Source organism: Salmo trutta, chromosome 9, assembly GCF_901001165.1.
Source record: "Salmo trutta chromosome 9, fSalTru1.1, whole genome shotgun sequence".
In the NCBI taxonomy this organism is placed as follows: Eukaryota; Metazoa; Chordata; class Actinopteri; order Salmoniformes; family Salmonidae; genus Salmo; species Salmo trutta.
In genome coordinates this window covers 47,043,027-47,062,048 of record NC_042965.1, presented here as the reverse complement: position 1 = coordinate 47,062,048, position 19,022 = coordinate 47,043,027, and the positions used below count along the sequence as shown (strand labels likewise).

General features: G+C 44.0%; 1 protein-coding gene across 1 annotated transcript in view; it reads left to right on the top strand.

Moving 5' to 3' along the window:
• The window catches only part of LOC115200671 (mitogen-activated protein kinase 1), a 52,202-nt gene that overhangs the window by 24,528 nt on the left and 8,652 nt on the right, over window positions 1–19,022 (top strand). The window contains exons 3-5 of the mRNA XM_029763884.1: window positions 1,049–1,238; window positions 6,503–6,619; window positions 11,498–11,612. Of these exons, the coding sequence (XP_029619744.1) occupies window positions 1,049–1,238; window positions 6,503–6,619; window positions 11,498–11,612 (422 nt within the window). The remainder of the gene's footprint in view (window positions 1–1,048; window positions 1,239–6,502; window positions 6,620–11,497; window positions 11,613–19,022) is intronic.

The window sequence follows — 19,022 nt, the reverse complement described above, 5'->3', positions numbered from 1 at the left end:
CACCGTCCCTCCTGCAGCAAAGCACCCCCACAACATGATGCTGCCACCCCCGTGCTTCACGGTTGGGATGGTGTTCTTCTGCTTGCAAGCCACCCCCTTTTTCCTCCAAACATAACAATGGTCATTATGGCCAAACAGTTCTATTTTTGTTTCATCAGACCAGAGGACATTTCTCCAAAAAGTACGATCTTTGTCCCCATGTGCAGTTGCAAACCGTAGTGTGGCTTTTTTATGGTGGTTTTGGAGCAGTGGCTTCTTCCTTGCTGAGCGGCTTTTCAAGTTATGTCGATATAGGACTCGTTTTACTGTGGATATAGATACTTTTGTACCTGTTTCCTCCAGCATCTTCACAAGGTCCTTTGCTGTTGTTTTGGGATTGATTTGCACTTTTTGCACCAAAGTTCGTTCATCTCAAGGAGATAGAATGCGTCTCCTTCCTGAGCGGTATTACGGCTGCGTTTTTGCACAAGTATGTCGCCATGTTACACCACGCTGTGGTAGGGCACCATGTGACTTTCTCAAAATGTTGTTGCAGCCTGAATTCAAAATAGGTGAGAAAATACATATTTAATCTAATCTATCTACAGACAATACCCCATAAAGACAAAATGAAAACCATGTTTTTAGAAATTTTACCAATTTTTTTTTATTGAACTTCAAATGCAGAAATATCGAATTTACATAAGTTTTCATACCCCTGAGTCAATACATGTTAGAATCACCTTTTGGCAGCGAGTACAGCTGTGAGTCTTTTGTCTCTTTTGGCTGAGAGTTTTCTTTTGCGAGGGTGGAAACTTCTGGAACTCCCAATTTCTAACACGTATAGATCCACATTTAATTCACACAGCTGACCAAATTACGCAAGATTTTAGAGCTCAGTTAACTGAGAGACCATGTTGTTCTTTAACAGTGTGTAACCCAGCTACTCAGGACCTGATGGAGACAGACCTGTACAAGCTGAGCCTTAGATCTAACACCATGACATGGGTTGTGTTGGGGTTAAGTTGTTGTCCCTATCTAGCAGATTCCTTAACCCTCTGTTATCCAGCTACATCGTGCAGGACCTGATGGAGACGGACCTGTATAAGCTCCTGAAGACCCAGCGCCTGAGCAACGATCACATCTGTTACTTCCTGTACCAGATCCTGAGAGGCCTGAAGTACATTCATTCTGCCAACGTCCTGCACCGCGACCTTAAACCCTCTAACCTGCTGCTGAATACCACCTGTGATCTAAAGGTACAGAAACCTAACCCCTAACGTCCTGCACCGCGGCCTCAAACCCTCCAACCTGCTGCTGAATATCACCTGTGATCTACAGTTACAGGCCCCTAACCCTAACGTCCTACGCAGAGACTGTCCCCTCTAATTGAAGCCGCGGAACTTCAAGGCCGATCACAGTACTGCAGACATTGTTTGCAGAATACGGTCAATCTTCATGTAAAACAATATAAATAAAAAATACATTTTTAGAAGTCAATCGTGGTACCAATAATGGCTTTTAATACACCAGATGTATATCATGGAACAGATTGTTTTAAAATTGCGCACAGAACTAGTTATAAGGATAATTTGAGTTGCTTATGGCAGCCTGCAGTACCTTGGTTGGCCTTCAGCTGTAGTAGATACTCGGACAGGGGGCAGCACTGAGCAAGTCTGCCCGTAACTTCCTGGAGTGGCTCAAACTGCTGCGTGTTATGTCTCCATGAGACGCCATCTTAATTAACTTAATATGGCTTCAATGCGCTATTGAATTTCAACATAGGAATTAATGCTCACGTGATCGATGGCTTTGTCCATTTATATATATACACAGTCATTGCCTCCAATCTGCTGCTCAATACACCTGTGACCTTAAGGTGCATAACATTTAACCCCTGACCATAACTCATGGGTTCCCATTATTTTTTGGCCCGTGACCCCATTTAGAAAATATCTGAATTCTTGTGACCCCAAACATGTTAAAAGAAAAAATGTATGTAATCAACAGCCACCGTTTTTATTTGTTTTTATTTGACAGTTAATTGTTAAATATTCTGACAGTATTTCTGATTATTCTCTCTCCACCAATGAGATGGATGTGCATGTTGCGTCAGTGCTTCTCAAAATCAGGGGGCGTGGTCGACAGTGCTCTCCTCGTCCAACCTGGATCCATATTTGGTTGTAATGCCGACGAGAACGCGGAATCCAGCTTCACACAGATACGATCTGGTGAAGGGGACCACACTGTAAAACAAATATTGTGGTAGTTCCACTTTAAAAAAGCAAAAAATAGGCAACTATTTGCATCAGCTTTTGAGTATTTCCAACATGATGTATTTTTACGTATAATATACTTAATGTATTAGTGTTTGTGAAACACTAAATGTTAAGTCCAACTAAAAAAGAAATGGCTAAGATCCAACTTCATTTGATCAAATCCAGATGTTATTATACATCTACTCCATCTACTCCATCTACTCCATCTACTACATCTACTTCCATCTACTTCCATCTACTTCATCTACTCCATCTACTCCATCTACTCCATCTACTTCCATCTACTCCATCTACTCCATCTACTTACATCTACTCCATCTACTTACATCTACTTCATCTACTCCATCTACTCCATCTACTTCCATCTACTCCATCTACTTCATCTACTCCATCTACTTACATCTACTCCATCTACTTACATCTACTTCATCTTTCTGATTAGTTACTTTCATCGATCGTGTCTTAGTGTTAAACATGGCTTTATGTATTTCATCGCTTGACTTTTTAAAAAATTCACTTTAGCAAGAATTGTTGGAACGCAGTGCTAATTCTACTAGCGCTAACTACAGCCATGGGAAGGGTGGCATGGTGCTCTTCCAAGCGTTTGGAGGTGGGACACTCACCGACGCTGTTGTCTGTTAGATACTGGTACAGCCAAGGGAAGGGTGGCATGGTGCTCTTCCAAGCGTTTGGAGGTGGGACACTCACCGACGCTGTTGTCTGTTAGATACTGGTACAGCCAAGGGAAGGGGAGCATGGTGCTCTTCCAAGCGTTTGGAGGTGGGACACTCACCGACGCTGTTGTCTGTTAGATACTGGTACAGCCAAGGGAAGGGGAGCATGGTGCTCTTCCAAGCGTTTGGAGGTGGGACACTCACCGACGCTGTTGTCTGTTAGATACTGGTACAGCCAAGGGAAGGGGAGCATGGTGCTCTTCCAAGCGTTTGGAGGTGGGACACTCACCGACGCTGTTGTCTGTTAGATACTGGTACAGCCAAGGGAAGGGGTGACATGGTTTGCTTTTGACAAGACTTTCTCCAGTAAGAGTTATTTCCTCTCAATCTGTAGAATGTTTTTATATTTCCTCTGCATGCTTACATTCAGTTACATAGTCAAGAGGACATTTTACATTCATCACACAGAATATCAAGTCTTTATTTTAAAAAATATATATTTTTACAGTTCCTCAATTAAAAAACTATTTCCAACTCTCTCCCCCTCTAACCACCGAGCCTCTGTGCGAAACAGAACATTGTCATGCACTGATCATATCTCCTCTCTCAGTTTTTCAAACATCCTGGATGTAGTTTACCTGCTGCAGTATATCTCAAGGAGTTGTGTGCTCAGCTGTTTTGCCTCCAGTTGCTCTCGGTGTATCTGTTTATAGCTCAGTGGGTTTAGCATTACAATGAGTCCGTATGGCAGAGAGAGACTCATCCATATCTAGAGAGTAGTGGCCGTCCCGCCGTCCCGCCGTAGATGAGCCCTGTCTGTGCAAAACCCACCATTCTATCCCAATATAGCCATGCAGCACACTGAACCCCTTTTTAATTGGTTTAATTCACCTTTATTTAACCAGGTAGGCCAGTTGAGAACTAGTCCTTTATTTAACCAGGTAGGCCAGTTGAGAACTAGTCCTTTATTTAACCAGGTAGGCCAGTTGAGAACAAGTCCTTTATTTAACCAGGTGGCCAGTTGAGAACTAGTCCTTTATTTAACCAGGTAGGCCAGTTGAGAACAAGTCCTTTATTTAACCAGGTAGGCCAGTTGAGAACAAGTCCTTTATTTAACCAGGTAGGCCAGTTGAGAACAAGTCCTTTATTTAACCAGGTAGGCCAGTTGAGAACAAGTCCTTTATTTAACCAGGTAGGCCAGTTGAGAACAAGTCCTTTATTTAACCAGGTAGGCCAGTTGAGAACAAGTCCTTTATTTAACCAGGTAGGCTAGTTGAGAACAAGTTCTCATTTACAACTGCGACCTGGCCAAGATAAAGCAAAGCAGTTTGACACAAACAACAACACAGAGTTACACATGGAGTAAAACAAACATACAGTCAATAATACAATAGAAAGAAAGTCTATATACAGTGTGTGCAAATGAGGTAGGATAAGGGAGGTAAGGCAATAAATAGGCCATGGTGGCGAAGTAATTACGATATAGCAATTAAACACTGGAATGGTAGATGTGCAGAAGATGAATGTGCAAGTAGAGATACTGGGGTGCAAAGGAGCAAGATAAATAAATAAATACAGTATGGGGATGAGGTAGTTGGATGGGCTGTTTACAGATGGGCTATGTACAGGTGCAGTGATCTGTGAGCTGCTCTGACAGCTGGTGCTTAAAGTTAGTGAGGGAGATATGAGTCTCCAGCTTCAGTGATTTTTGCAGTTCGTTCCAGTCATTGGCAGCAGAGTACTGGAAGGAAAGGCGGCCAAAGGAGGAATTGGCTTTGGGGGTGACCATTGAAATGTACCTGCTGGAGCGAGTGCTACGAGTGGGTGTTGTTATGGTGACCAGTGAGCTGACATAAGGCGGGGCTTTACCTAGCAAAGACTTATAGATGACCTGGAGCCAGTGGGTTTGGTGACGAATATGTAGCGAGGGCCAGCCGACAAGAGCATACAGGTCGCAGTGGTGGGTAGTATATGGGGCTTTGGTGACAAAACGGATGGCACTGTGATGGACTGCATCCAGGGGCTGTGCATTACCATGCTGAAACATGAGGTGATGGTAGTGGATGAATGGCACGATAATAGGCCTCAGGATCTCATCACAGTATCTCTGTGCATTCAAATTACCATCTATAAAATGCAGTTGTGTTGGTTGTCCGTAGCTTATGCCTGTCCATACCATAACCCCACCTCCACCATGGGAAACTCTGTTCACAACGTTGACATCAGCAAACCGCTCGCCCACACGTTGTCTGTGGTTGTGAGGCCCGGTTGGACTTACCGCCAAATTCTCTAAAATGACGGAGGTGGCTTATGGTAGAGAAATTAACATTAAATGATCTGGCAACAACTCTGGTGGACGTTCCTGCTGTCAGTATGCCAATATGACGATTCCTCAAAACTTGAGACCTCTGGCATTGTATTGTGTGGCAAAACTGAACATTTTAGTGGCCTTTTTATTGCCCCCAGCACAAGGTGCACCTGTGTAATGATCATGCTGTTTAATCAGCTTCTTGATATGCCACACCTGTCAAGTGGATGGATTATCTTGGCAAAGGAGAAATGCTCACTAACAGGGATGTAAACAAATTTGTGTACACAATTTGAGAGAAATAAGCTTTCTGTGTTTATGGAACGTTTCTGGGATCTTTTATTTCAGCTCATGAAACATGGGACCAACACTTTACATGTTGCGTTTTATATTTGTGTTGAGTGTATAATACAATTTCACTACATGGAGTCACGACCCCGAGTTTGGGAACAGCTGCCCTAACCCCTAACGTCCTGCACCTTGACCTAAAGCCCTCCAACCTGCTCCTGAATTCCATCTGCGACCTCAAAGTAACTAACCTTTACCCCTAACCTAAAGGTAATCGGTAATAATACTACACTTTGGACCAGTTTCCGGGACACTGTCTGGGTCTAAAACGATTGCTTAATGGAGAATCTTTATTCCAGCACTAGGTTTAGTCTGGGAAATCAGCTCCTACAAGCAGTCAGCTACAAATGCTGTGCTGTTACATATGCCATGTCCCCTACTTTAAGTGCTTTGGCATTTTCCATGTTGAGATTTCCTCTAAACCCTCCTCCGTCCCCTCCGATGTTCCCTTTCTCTCCTTTCATTCTGCTCTTTCCTCCCCTCCTGCTCGCTGCTGCTCTCCCCCCCCCCTTCTGCTCTCCCCCCCTCCCCCCCCCTTCTGCTCTCCCCCTTCTGCTCTCCCCCCCTTCTGCTCTCCCCCCCTTCTGCTCTCTCCCCCCTTCTGCTCTCTCCCCCCCTTCTGCTCTCTCCCCCCCCTTCTGCTCTCTCCCCCCCCTTCTGCTCTCTCTCCCCCCTTCTGCTCTCCCCCCCCCTTCTGCTCTCTCTCCCCCCTTCTGCTCTCTCTCCCCCCTTCTGCTCTCTCTCCCCCCCTTCTGCTCTCTCTCCCCCCTTCTGCTCTCTCTCCCCCCTTCTGCTCTCTCTCCCCCCCTGCTCTCTCTCCCCCCTCCTGCTTGCTGCTGCTCTCTCCCCCCTCCTGCTCGCTGCTGCCCCCCCGCTGTTCTCTTCACTAACATCCTGCTCTTCTCTCTCCTTAGATCTGCGACTTCGGTCTGGCGCGTGTGGCTGACCCAGACCACGACCACACGGGCTTCCTGACGGAGTACGTAGCGACTCGCTGGTACCGGGCGCCTGAGATCATGCTCAACTCCAAGGTTAGCGCCACCTGGTGGTCAGACAGATAAATGCAATATCTCACTGCACCACACCATGACACTAGACCAGTGTGTTTTCAACCTTATCCTTGCCCAGGCAAACCGGTGACCCAGGGACTGCGATCATATGTTAGTAAAAATATTGATCACATCTTGTCTTATCTAATGAAAGTAGAAGTGTTCAACGTGTAAAAGGAATAGAATTGTTGGACAGTTTCATTATGTTGACCTTCCCACAGTTTATTGGAAGAGGAAGTGTAAACACTAACATACCTTTCTAGCTAATAGACTAAAATGTTGCTGTTTTAAAGCGTGCATGCTAACTGTTCCTGTAGACTTCCACTCATTGCGCTAATGCTAGTTAGGTGGTTACCATGACCCAATGCAAACTTATTTCATACTGGACAGAGACATTTTTATTTATTTAACCTTTTATTTTATCAGGGAGTCCGAATTACAGAAATTACACACATCAAAATGCAAGCAGAAAGAAAAACACATATAAATATAAATAGAAAATGTAAGCAGAAAGAACTAGTCATAAACACATTGATCAGTAATAAGGTCCTCATTCAGCTTTCTGAATTGCCCTAAAGGCATCACATTGAAGAACGTTTGGAAGGTTGTTCCACAAATAAGGTGCAAGAAAACTAAAATCTGACTCAGTAGAGACCAATGGAATTTCCAGTTGGCCATCCCTGAGATCGGGTCTGGTAACTCGTTTGTCTAGTAATGAGTTTAGTAATGAGTTTAGTAATGAGTTTAGTAATGATGTTGGGTACAGTGGGACTTTTTTAAATGTATATATTTTTTTCTCTACAATTTTAATTTTGTCTCATCGCTGTAACTCCGCAACGGGCTCCGGAGGTGAAGGTCGAGTTATGCGTCCTCTGAAACAACATGACCCGCCAAACCGCGGTCCTTAACACCCGGAAGCCAGCCGCACCAACGTGCCAGAGGAAACACCGTTCAACTGACGACGGGGTCAGCCTGCAGGCGCCCGGCCCGCCACAAATAGTCGCTAGAGCGCGATGAGCCAAATAAAGCCAAACCCTCCACTAATCAGGACGACGCATGGGACTACCGATCACGACCGATAATGACACAGCCCGGGATCGAACCCAGGTCTGTAGTGACGCGTCTAGCACTGCGTTGCAGTGTCTTAGACCACTGCGCCACTCGGGATGCCCCCCACGAACCCCGATTTAACACCATCAGTGGATATACATTGAGTTCAATCTGTCAAGTCATTTTTAAACCAGTTACATGCAGCCTGGTCAAGGCAAATGGAGGAAAGCCTCTGAATCAGCAGTCAGGGACCAACCGTATTGAAAGCCTCTGAATCAGCAGTCAGTGACCAACCGTATTGAAAGCCTCTGAATCAGCTGTCAGTGACCAACCGTATTGAAAGCCTCTGAATCAGCAGTCAGGGACCAACCGTATTGAAAGCCTTTGACAGGTCTGTGAAGAGGACAATATTGCCTTTTATCCATACAGTTAACCACATCATTTATAACTAGGGATGCAGCAGAGATATGTTTTAGACCAGGTCGTAGCACTGACTGACATTTCAAAGATAAGAAAGATCTTAGCTGAGAATTAATCAAGGATTATAATATTTTAGCTAGGCAAGAAAGTTTAGAAATGGGGCACAAGGTTCACCACCAGATATCATCGTTAGGTCCGTATCCACACCTTGGGGTCAGGTTAGAGGGAGAACATGGGCCCTGTCCACACCTTGGGGTCAGGTTAGAGGGAGACCCTGTCCACACCTTGGGGTCAGGTTAGAGGGAGAACATGGGCCCTGTCCACACCTTGGGGTCAGGTTAGAGGGAGACCCTGTCCACACCTTGGGGTCAGGTTAGAGGGAGACCCTGTCCACACCTTGGGGTCAGGTTAGAGGGAGACCCTGTCCACACCTTGGGGTCAGGTTAGAGGGAGACCCTGTCCACACCTTGGGGTCAGGTTAGAGGGAGACCCTGTCCACACCTTGGGGTCAGGTTAGAGGGAGTCCCTGTCCACACCTTGGGGTCAGGTTAGAGGGAGACCCTGTCCACACCTTGGGGTCAGGTTAGAGGGAGACCCTGTCCACACCTTGGGGTCAGGTTAGAGGGAGTCCCTGTCCACACCTTGGGGTCAGGTTAGAGGGAGACCCTGTCCACACCTTGGGGTCAGGTTAGAGGGAGACCCTGTCCACACCTTGGGGTCAGGTTAGAGGGAGACCCTGTCCACACCTTGGGGTCAGGTTAGAGGGAGTCCCTGTCCACACCTTGGGGTCAGGTTAGAGGGAGACCCTGTCCACACCTTGGGGTCAGGTTAGAGGGAGACCCTGTCCACACCTTGGGGTCAGGTTAGAGGGAGACCCTGTCCACACCTTGGGGTCAGGTTAGAGGGAGACCCTGTCCACACCTTGGGGTCAGGTTAGAGGGAGAACATGGTCCGTATCCACACCTTGGGGCATAGTGCTACGTGTGATCGTCAGGTTAATCATTCATCATTAAGTGGGAGGAGAGCTGCAGTAAAAATGGAGAGTTTAAAAAGTAGCTTGATTTAGCTTTCTTAATTATGATGATACATCTGTTATTCAAAAGATTTTCGTTCCACTACAGTCGTTTTTTCTTACGTTGGCCCAGGCCAGATTTTTCATCTGAATGAGTTACGATAGTTCGGATGAAAAACTCTGAATTGTTTTAAAGAGTTGTGCTAAATATGGAGGAGACGTGTTCTAGAGCCTGGTCAGGAATACAGGAGACATGTTCTGGAGCCTGGTCAGGGTCAGGAATACAGGAGACATGTTCTAGAGCCTGGTCAGGGTCAGGAATACAGGAGACGTGTTCTAGAGCCTGGTCAGGGTCAGGAATACAGGAGACGTGTTCTAGAGCCTGGTCAGGGTCAGGAATACAGGAGACGTGTTCTAGAGCCTGGTCAGGGTCAGGAATACAGGAGACATGTTCTGGAGCCTGGTCAGGGTCAGGAATACAGGAGATGTGTTCTAGAGCCTGGTCAGGAATACAGGAGACGTGTTCTACAGCCTGGTCAGGGTCAGGAATACAGGAGGCATGTTCTAGAGCCTGGTCAGGGTCAGGAATACAGGAGACGTGTTCTACAGCCTGGTCAGGAATACAGGAGACGTGTTCTAGAGCCTGGTCAGGGATACAGGAGACACTACCCCCCCCCCCCCCCCCCGTATTAGTCTACACTACCCCCCCGTATTAGTCTACACTACCCCCCCCCCCGTATTAGTCTACACTACCCCCCCCCCCCCCCGTATTAGTCTACACTGCTCCTCCGTAATAGAGGGGACATGTATCTGCTGTATTAATACTAGAGGTTACTACATGTATCTGCTGTATTAATACTAGAGGTTACTACATGCACCTGCTGTATTAATACTAGAGGTTCCTACAGCCAGGGGACATGTACCTGCTGTATTGATACTAGAGGTTCCTACAGCCAGGGGACATGTATCTGCTGTATTAATACTGGAGGTTACTACATGTATCTGCTGTATTAATACTGGAGGTTACTACATGTATCTGCTGTATTAATACTAGAGGTTACTACATGTATTTGCTGTATTAATACTAGAGGTTACTACATGTATCTGCTGTATTAATACTAGAGGTTACTACATGTACCTGCTGTATTATTACTAGAGGTTACTACATGTACCTGCTGTATTATTGCTAGAGGTTACTACATGTACCTGCTGTATTATTGCTAGAGGTTACTACATGTATCTGCTGTATTAATGCTAGAGGTTACTACATGTATCTGCTGTATTAATGCTAGAGGTTACTACATGTATCTGCTGTATTAATGCTAGAGGTTACTACATGTATCTGCTGTATTAATGCTAGAGGTTACTACATGTATCTGCTGTATTAATGCTAGAGGTTACTACATGTATCTGCTGTATTAATACTAGAGGTTACTACAGCCAGGGGACATGTACTGCTGTATTAATACCAGAGGTTCCTACATGTATCTGCCGTATTAATGCTAGAGGTTACTACATGTATCTGCTGTATTAATGCTAGAGGTTACTACATGTATCTGCTGTATTAATACTAGAGGTTACTACATGTACCTGCTGTATTATTACTAGAGGTTACTACATGTACCTGCTGTATTATTACTAGAGGTTACTACATGTACCTGCTGTATTATTACTAGAGGTTACTACATGTATCTGCTGTATTATTGATAGAGGTTACTACATGTATCTGCTGTATTAATGCTAGAGGTTACTACATGTATCTGCTGTATTAATGCTAGAGGTTACTACATGTATCTGCTGTATTAATGCTAGAGGTTACTACATGTATCTGCTGTATTAATGCTAGAGGTTACTACATGTATCTGCTGTATTAATACTAGAGGTTACTACAGCCAGGGGACATGTACTGCTGTATTAATACCAGAGGTTCCTACATGTATCTGCCGTATTAATGCTAGAGGTTACTACATGTATCTGCTGTATTAATGCTAGAGGTTACTACATGTATCTGCTGTATTAATACTAGATGTTAGTGCATGTAGCTGCTGTATTAATACTAGGGGGTACTACATGTATCTGCTGTATTAATACTAGAGGTTACTACATGTATCTGCTGTATTAATACCAGAGGTTGCTACATGTATCTGCTGTATTAATGCTAGAGGTTACTACATGTATCTGCTGTATTAATACCAGAGGTTACTACATGTATCTGCTGTATTAATACCAGAGGTTCCTACATGTATCTGCTGTATTAATGCTAGAGGTTACTACATGTATCCGCTGTGTTAATGCCGGAGGTTACTACATGTATCTGCTGTATTAATACCAGAGGTTACTACATGTATCTGCTGTATTAATGCGAGCCTCTCTTTCAGGGTTACACCAAGTCTATTGATATCTGGTCTGTGGGCTGCATCCTGGCTGAAATGCTCTCCAATAGACCCATCTTCCCTGGGAAGCACTACCTGGACCAGCTGAACCACATCCTGGGTATATATACACACACACACACACACACACACACACACACACACACTCCAATAGACCCATCTTCCCTGGGAAGCACTACCTGGACCAGCTGAACCACATCCTGGGTATATATATATATATATACACACCACACACCACACACCACACACACACACACACACACACACACACACACACACACAGCTGAACCACATCCTGGGTACACACACACACACACACACACACACAGCTGAACCACATCCTGGGTACACACACACACAGCTGAACCACATCCTGGGTACACACACACACAGCTGAACCACATCCTGGGTACACACACACACACAGCTCAACCACATCCTGGGTACACACACACACACACACACACACACAGCTGAACCACATCCTGGGTACAAACTCACTCACTCACTCACGTTCAGGAGGACACATTGTTACACTCTATTCATGACATGTATATCTGTATCTCTGTCCAGTGTCTGTGTTCTTTTGCCCGTCTTAATCTTTTCTTTTTATTGGCCAGTCTGCGATATGGATTTTTCTTTGCAACACTGCCTAGAAGGCCAAGCATCCCGGAGTCGCCTCTTCACTGTTGACGTTGAGATTGGTGTTTAAAGTATTTTCTAATGATCAATTAGCCTTTTAAAATGATAAACTTGGATTAGCTAACACAACGTGCCATTGGAACACAGGAGTGATGGTTGCTGATAATGGGCCTCTATACGCCTATGTAGATATTCCATTAAAAATCTGCCGTTTCCACCTACAATAGTCATTTACAACATTAACAATATCTACACTGTATTTCTGATCAATTTGATGTTATTTTAATGGACAAAAATTAGCTTATATATATATATATACACACACCACACTACCGTTCAAAAGTTTTAGAACAGCTACTCATTCTAGGGTTTTTCTTTATTTTTACTATTTTCTACATTGTAGAATAATAGTGAAGACATCAAAACTATGAAATAACACATGTGAAATCATGTAGTAACCAAAAAAGTGTTAAACAAAATATATTTTATATTTGAGAATCTTCTAAGTAGCCTTGATGACAGCTTTGCGTACTCTTGGCATTCTCTCAACCAGCTTCACCTGGAATGCTTTTCCTGCTATCTGCAGAGTTATCAGATCCCCCAGTAGTGCTATCTGCAGGGTTATCAGATCCCCCAGTAGTGCTATCTGCAGGGTTATCACATCCCCCAGTAGTGCTATCTGCAGGGTTATCAGATCCCCCAGTAGTGCTATCTGCAGGGTTATCAGATCACCCAGTAGTGCTATCTGCAGGGTTATCAGATCCCCCAGTAGTGCTATCTGCAGGGTTATCAGATCACCCAGTAGTGCTATCTGCAGGGTTATCAGATCACCCAGTAGTGCTATCTGCAGGGTTATCAGATCACCCAGTAGTGCTATCTGCAGAGTTATCAGATCACCCAGTAGTGCTATCTGCAGAGTTATCAGATCATCCAGTAGTGCTATCTGCAGAGTTATCAGATCACCCAGTAGTGCTATCTGCAGAGTTATCAGATCACCCAGTAGTGCTATCTGCAGAGTTATCAGATCACCCAGTAGTGCTATCTGCAGAGTTATCAGATCACCCAGTAGTGCTATCTGCAGAGTTATCAGATCACCCAGTAGTGCTATCTGCAGAGTTAGCACTACTGGATGATCTGATATCTGCAGAGTTATCAGATCCCCCAGTAGTGCTATCTGCAGAGTTAGCTCCAGGTAAATGTTGTAATTCTTCAGCTGTACCTGTGACCAAAAACAACCTACATATGGACAGTACCTAAACAAATGATCTAATGATTCTGCCTCTTCACAGCAAAATCTGCAGAGCTGGGAAGGTTGTATTCCTCCATATATAAATAACATTCTATAGGTTGCAAGAATTTTGTATAATAATTTAAATGGAACAATTTTAAAGTTTTGAATCTGGCTTCGTTTTGCGTGTCAATTCATAAACCATATGCCATGGAATCGGTAACGTCAAATCTTTACAACTATTTTGCAATCTATATGGCACGGCTGTGAACTGGTATACTTTATTTATCACAATATCTTTAACCAATTATGGTCTTTAATGCAGGACTGACAGACAAGTTCCTTACATGTTCCCCCTGCCACTTTCCTCTTCCATTTTTGTGGTAATGCTGCATTTAGTTGGTTGTAATTTTGGGTAGGGCAGACATTTTCATATGTTTGTTAGCTGCATGTGTGACATAACTCCACCAGTCCTATTTATGATATAATTTGTGAAGAATATACTATTTAATTTTTTTTACATTTTTTTTTATCCTACACTGGGATATGACTGAAGAGTTAATCAGGGTAAACTGGGATATGAGTAAAGAGTTAATCAGGGTAAACTGGGATATGACTAAAGAGTTGATCAGGGTAAACTGGGATATGACTAAAGAGTTAATCATGGTAAACTGGGATATGAGTTAATCAGGATGATTTTCCCACAAATAGACAGGTAGCAAGATCTTAGCAAAAATAGATTACATTCTCACTCCAATACATTTTAAAATAAAGTTTTATTTCGGGATATGTATACTGAGTACATCCACATCACCATCAGACCATTTAATTGGTAAACTACACGGTAATGTAAAAGTTGTATTTTTTAGTGATCTAATAGGTAATATAGTACACTTTATCATAGCTGCCCATAAATGTACACAGAGAGCTAATGTGAATAATATACATGTAAATCTCTCCTGGCTCAAAGTGGAGGAGAGACTGACTTCTTTGGTGGTTTATTTCTCTACTATCAAATGAGGAGAGACAAACTTATCACACAAGTCAGAGTTTCCGCTCAGATCCCCAGGTGACTGGGCCCCAGGTGACTGGGCCCCAGGTGACTGGGCCCCAGGTGACTGGGCCCCAGGTGACTGAGCCCCAGGTGACTGGGCCCCCAGGTGACTGGGTCCCAGGTCTGAGCCCCAGGTGACTGGGCCCCAGGGGACTGAGCCCCAGGTGACTGAGCCCCAGGGGACTGGGCCCCAGGGGACTGGGCCCCAGGGGACTGGGCCCCAGGTGAGGGAAGAAGTGCAACTGCCAACACCAGAGTCCAAAGGGATACATTCTAATAACAAGTATATAACAAAAGCATATTATGCAGATAAGACATCTTAATTATCTATGTTACCCAACTAATTCTGACTCATCCGCCACACTTCATCACTACTTGTATTTGTGAGAGGTATTTTACAGAGCTGTCTGTTTGAACTACTGGCACACAGCTCGGACACCCATGCATACCCCACAAGACATGCCACCAGAGGTCACCAGGAAGAGTAGCTGCTGCCTTGGCAGGAACTAATGGGGATCCAAAATAAACCCCAGGAAGAGTAGCTGCTGCCTTGACAATAACTAATAGGGATCCATAATAAACCCCAGGAAGAGTAGCTGCTGCCTTGGCAGGAACTAATGGGGATCCATAATAAACCCCAGGAAGAGTAGCTGTTGCCTTGGCAGGAACTAATGAGGATCCATAATAAACCCCAGGAAGAGTAGCTGCTGCCTTGACAATAACTAATAGGGATCCATAATAAACCCCAGGAAGAGTAGCTGCTGCCTTGGCAGGAACTAATGGGGATCCATAATAAACCCCAGGAAGAGTAGCTGCTGCCTTGGCAGGAACTAATGGGGATCCATAATAAACCCCAGGAAGAGTAGCTGCTGCCTTGGCAGGAACTAATGGGGATCCATAATAAACCCCAGGAAGAGTAGCTGCTGCCTTGGCAGGAACTAATGGGGATCCATAATAAACCCCAGGAAGAGTAGCTGCTGCCTTGGCAGGAACTAATGGGGATCCATAATACATACAACTACACCAGACAGGATGGCTGACTAATAGCTATACCTCCAGCCAAGACGCAGACAGGATGGCCGACTAATAGCTATACCTCCAGCCAGGACCATACAGGATGGCTGACTAATAGCTATACCTCCAGCCAGGACCATACAGGATGGCTGACTAATAGCTATACCTCCAACCAGGACCATACAGGATGGCTGACTAATAGCTATACCTCCAGCCAGGACCATACAGGATGGCTGACTAATAGCTATACCTCCAGCCAGGACCCAGACAGGATGGCTGACTAATATCTATACCTCCAGCCAGGACCCAGACAGGATGGCTGACTAATATCTATACCTCCAGCCAGGACCCAGACAGGATGGCTGACTGATAGTTTTACCTCCAGCCAGGACCCAGACAGGATGGCTGACTGATAACTTTACCTCCAGCCAGGACCCAGTCAAGATGGCTGGTCATCTAAAGATCATCTTTGTATCTTCCTACTGGCAGTAAGTACCTTCACATGTTCATAGGTACTGCCATTAACATGTTACTGGTCAACATATGAATACATGTCAGCATACAGCGCATTTGGAAAGTATTCAAACCCCTTGACATTTTAGACATTTTGTTACGTTACAGCCTTTTTAAAATGTATAAAATGTTTTTTCCCTCATCAATCTACACAAAATTCCCCATAATGACAAAGCGAAAACAGGTTTTTAGAAATGTTTGCAAATGTATTAAATTTTTAAAAAAAAGATACCTTATTTACATAAGTATTCAGGCCCTTTCATATGAGACTCTAAATTGAGCTCAGGTTCATCCTGTTTCCATTGATCATCCTTGAGATGTTTCTACAACTTGACTGCAGTCCACCTGTGGTCAATTCAATTGATTGGACATGATTTGGAAAGGCACATATAAGGTCCTACAGTTGACAGTGCATGTCAGAGCAAAAACCAAGCCATGAGGTTGAAGGAATTGTCCGTAGAGCTCCGAGACAGGATTGTGTCGAGGCACTGATCTGGGGAAGGGTACCAAAACATTTAGGCATCATGGAAGGGGCCTGTTGTCCGGATTTGACACACTGAACTCTTTTTGTGAAGTTGTTGATGAACCAGGCGAGGCAGTCATTTGAGAAACCAAGGCTGTTGAGTCTGCCGATAAGAATGTGGTGACTGACAGATCACCAATGTGCAATGCCAAGCGTCGGCTGGAGTGGTGTAAAGCTCGCCGCCATCGGACTCTGGAGCAGTGGAAACGCGTTCTCTGGAATGATGAATCATGCTTTAACATCTGGCAGTCCGATGGATGTATTTAGTTTTGACGGATGACTGCTACTTGCACTAATGCACCGTTTAAACTGTAAAGTTTGGTGGAGGAGGAATAATGGTCTGGGGCTGTTTCTCAGGGTTTTGGCTAGGGTCAGCATGACAATGCCCCCGTGCACAAAGCGAGGTCCATACAGAAATGGTTTGTCGATCAGTGTGGAAGAACTTGACTGGCCTGCACAGAGCCCTGACCTCAACCCCATTGAACACCTTTATGATGAATTGGAATGATGACTGCAAGCCAGGCCTAACTACCCGACCTCATTAATGCTCTTGTGGCTGAATGGAATCAAGTTCCCGCAGCAATGTTCCAACATCGAGTGGAAAGCCTTCCCAGAAGAGTGGAGGCTGTTATAGCAGCAAAGGGGGGGACCAACTCCATATTAAAGCCTTCCCTGAAGAGTGGAGGCTGTTATAGCAGCAAAGGGAGGGACCAACTCCATATTAATACCCATGATTTTAGAATGAGATGTTGGACGAGCATGTGTCCACATACTGTTGGTCATGTAGTGTCTGTTTTAAGGTTAAGTCTGACTATATCTCAGTATGAGCAGAGGGAATTGAATCGTTTGTCCCAAAGACCCAAAAGGAAACATGAATTGTATTGTTATTATTATTATTATTATTCATGTCTTTTGGCCTTGTTGTTGTCAAAATTAATGTTTGAATTGACTGTTTTGTATCTTAATGTGTATGTATTTGTTTATCTATATGTGTCTGTTTGTGTGTGTTTTTGTATTGTGCAGGGCTCAATTTGTAAAAGAGACTTTAGTCTCAATATGACTTCCCTGTTGAAATAAATGTAAATTAATCGTTTTTTTTGTCTGAAATTGGAAGGACAAGCCCTTTATCAGGTTTAGATTTTCTGACAACGTCTCTGTCAGATTCAGATTTCTTTATTACCGTGAAATACAATTTGTAGATCTTGCCAAAGCAGTGTAGTGGGAAAGCATTTCAGTCAATTCGATTCAATGGGGATAATGAAATCCAGGTCATTTCAGTCAATCCAGTTCAATGGGGATAATGAAATCCAGGTCATTTCAGTCAATCCAGTTCAATGAGGATAATGAAATCCAGGTCATTTCAGTCAATCCAGTTCAATGAGGATAATGAAATCCAGGTCATTTCAGTCAATCCAGTTCAATGAGGATAATGAAATCCAGGTCAATCCAGTTCAATGGGGATAATGAAATCCAGGTCATTTCAGTCAATCCAGTTCAATGAGGATAATGAAATCCAGGTCATTTCAGTCAATCCAGTTCAATGAGGATAATGAAATCCAGGTCATTTCAGTCAATCCAGTTCAATGAGGATAATGAAATCCAGGTCATTTCAGTCAATCCAGTTCAATGAGGATAATGAAATCCAGGTCATTTCAGTCAATCCAGTTCAATGAGGATAATGAAATCCAGGTCAATCCAGTTCAATGGGGATAATGAAATCCAGGTCATTTCAGTCAATCCAGTTCAATGAGGATAATGAAATCCAGGTCAATCCAGTTCAATGAGGATAATGAAATCCAGGTCATTTCAGTCAATCCAGTTCAATGAGCATAATGAAATCCAGGTCATTTCAGTCAATCCAGTTCAATGAGGATAATGAAATCCAGGTCATTTCAGTCAATCCAGTTCAATGAGGATAATGAAATCCAGGTCAATCCGGTTCAATGGGGATAATGAAATCCAGGTCATTTCAGTCAATCCAGTTCAATGAGGATAATGAAATCCAGGTCAATCCAGTTCAATGGGGATAATGAAATCCAGGTCATTTCAGTAGTAATAATAAAAGTTCATATAATCATGGGATGTCCTTCAAGCCATGGCCGTTTCTCCCTCACCCAGAATAATCCAGTAATATTAGTGGGTTGTCCCTCACCCAGAATAATCCAGGAATATTAGTGGTTTGTCCCTCACCCAGAATAATCCAGGAATATTAGTGGTTTGTCCCTCACCCAGAATAATCCAGGAATATTAGTGGTTTGTCCCTCACCCAGAATAATCCAGTAATATTAGTGGTTTGTCCCTCACCCAGAATAATCCAGTAATATTAGTGGTTTGTCCCTCACCCAGAATAATCCAGTAATATTAGTGGTTTGTCCCTCACCCAGAATAATCCAGTAATATTAGTGGTTTGTCCCTCACCCAGAATAATCCAGTAATATTAGTGGTTTCTCCCTCACCCAGAATAATCCAGTAATATTAGTGGTTTGTCCCTCACCCAGAATAATCCAGGAATATTAGTGGTTTGTCCCTCACCCAG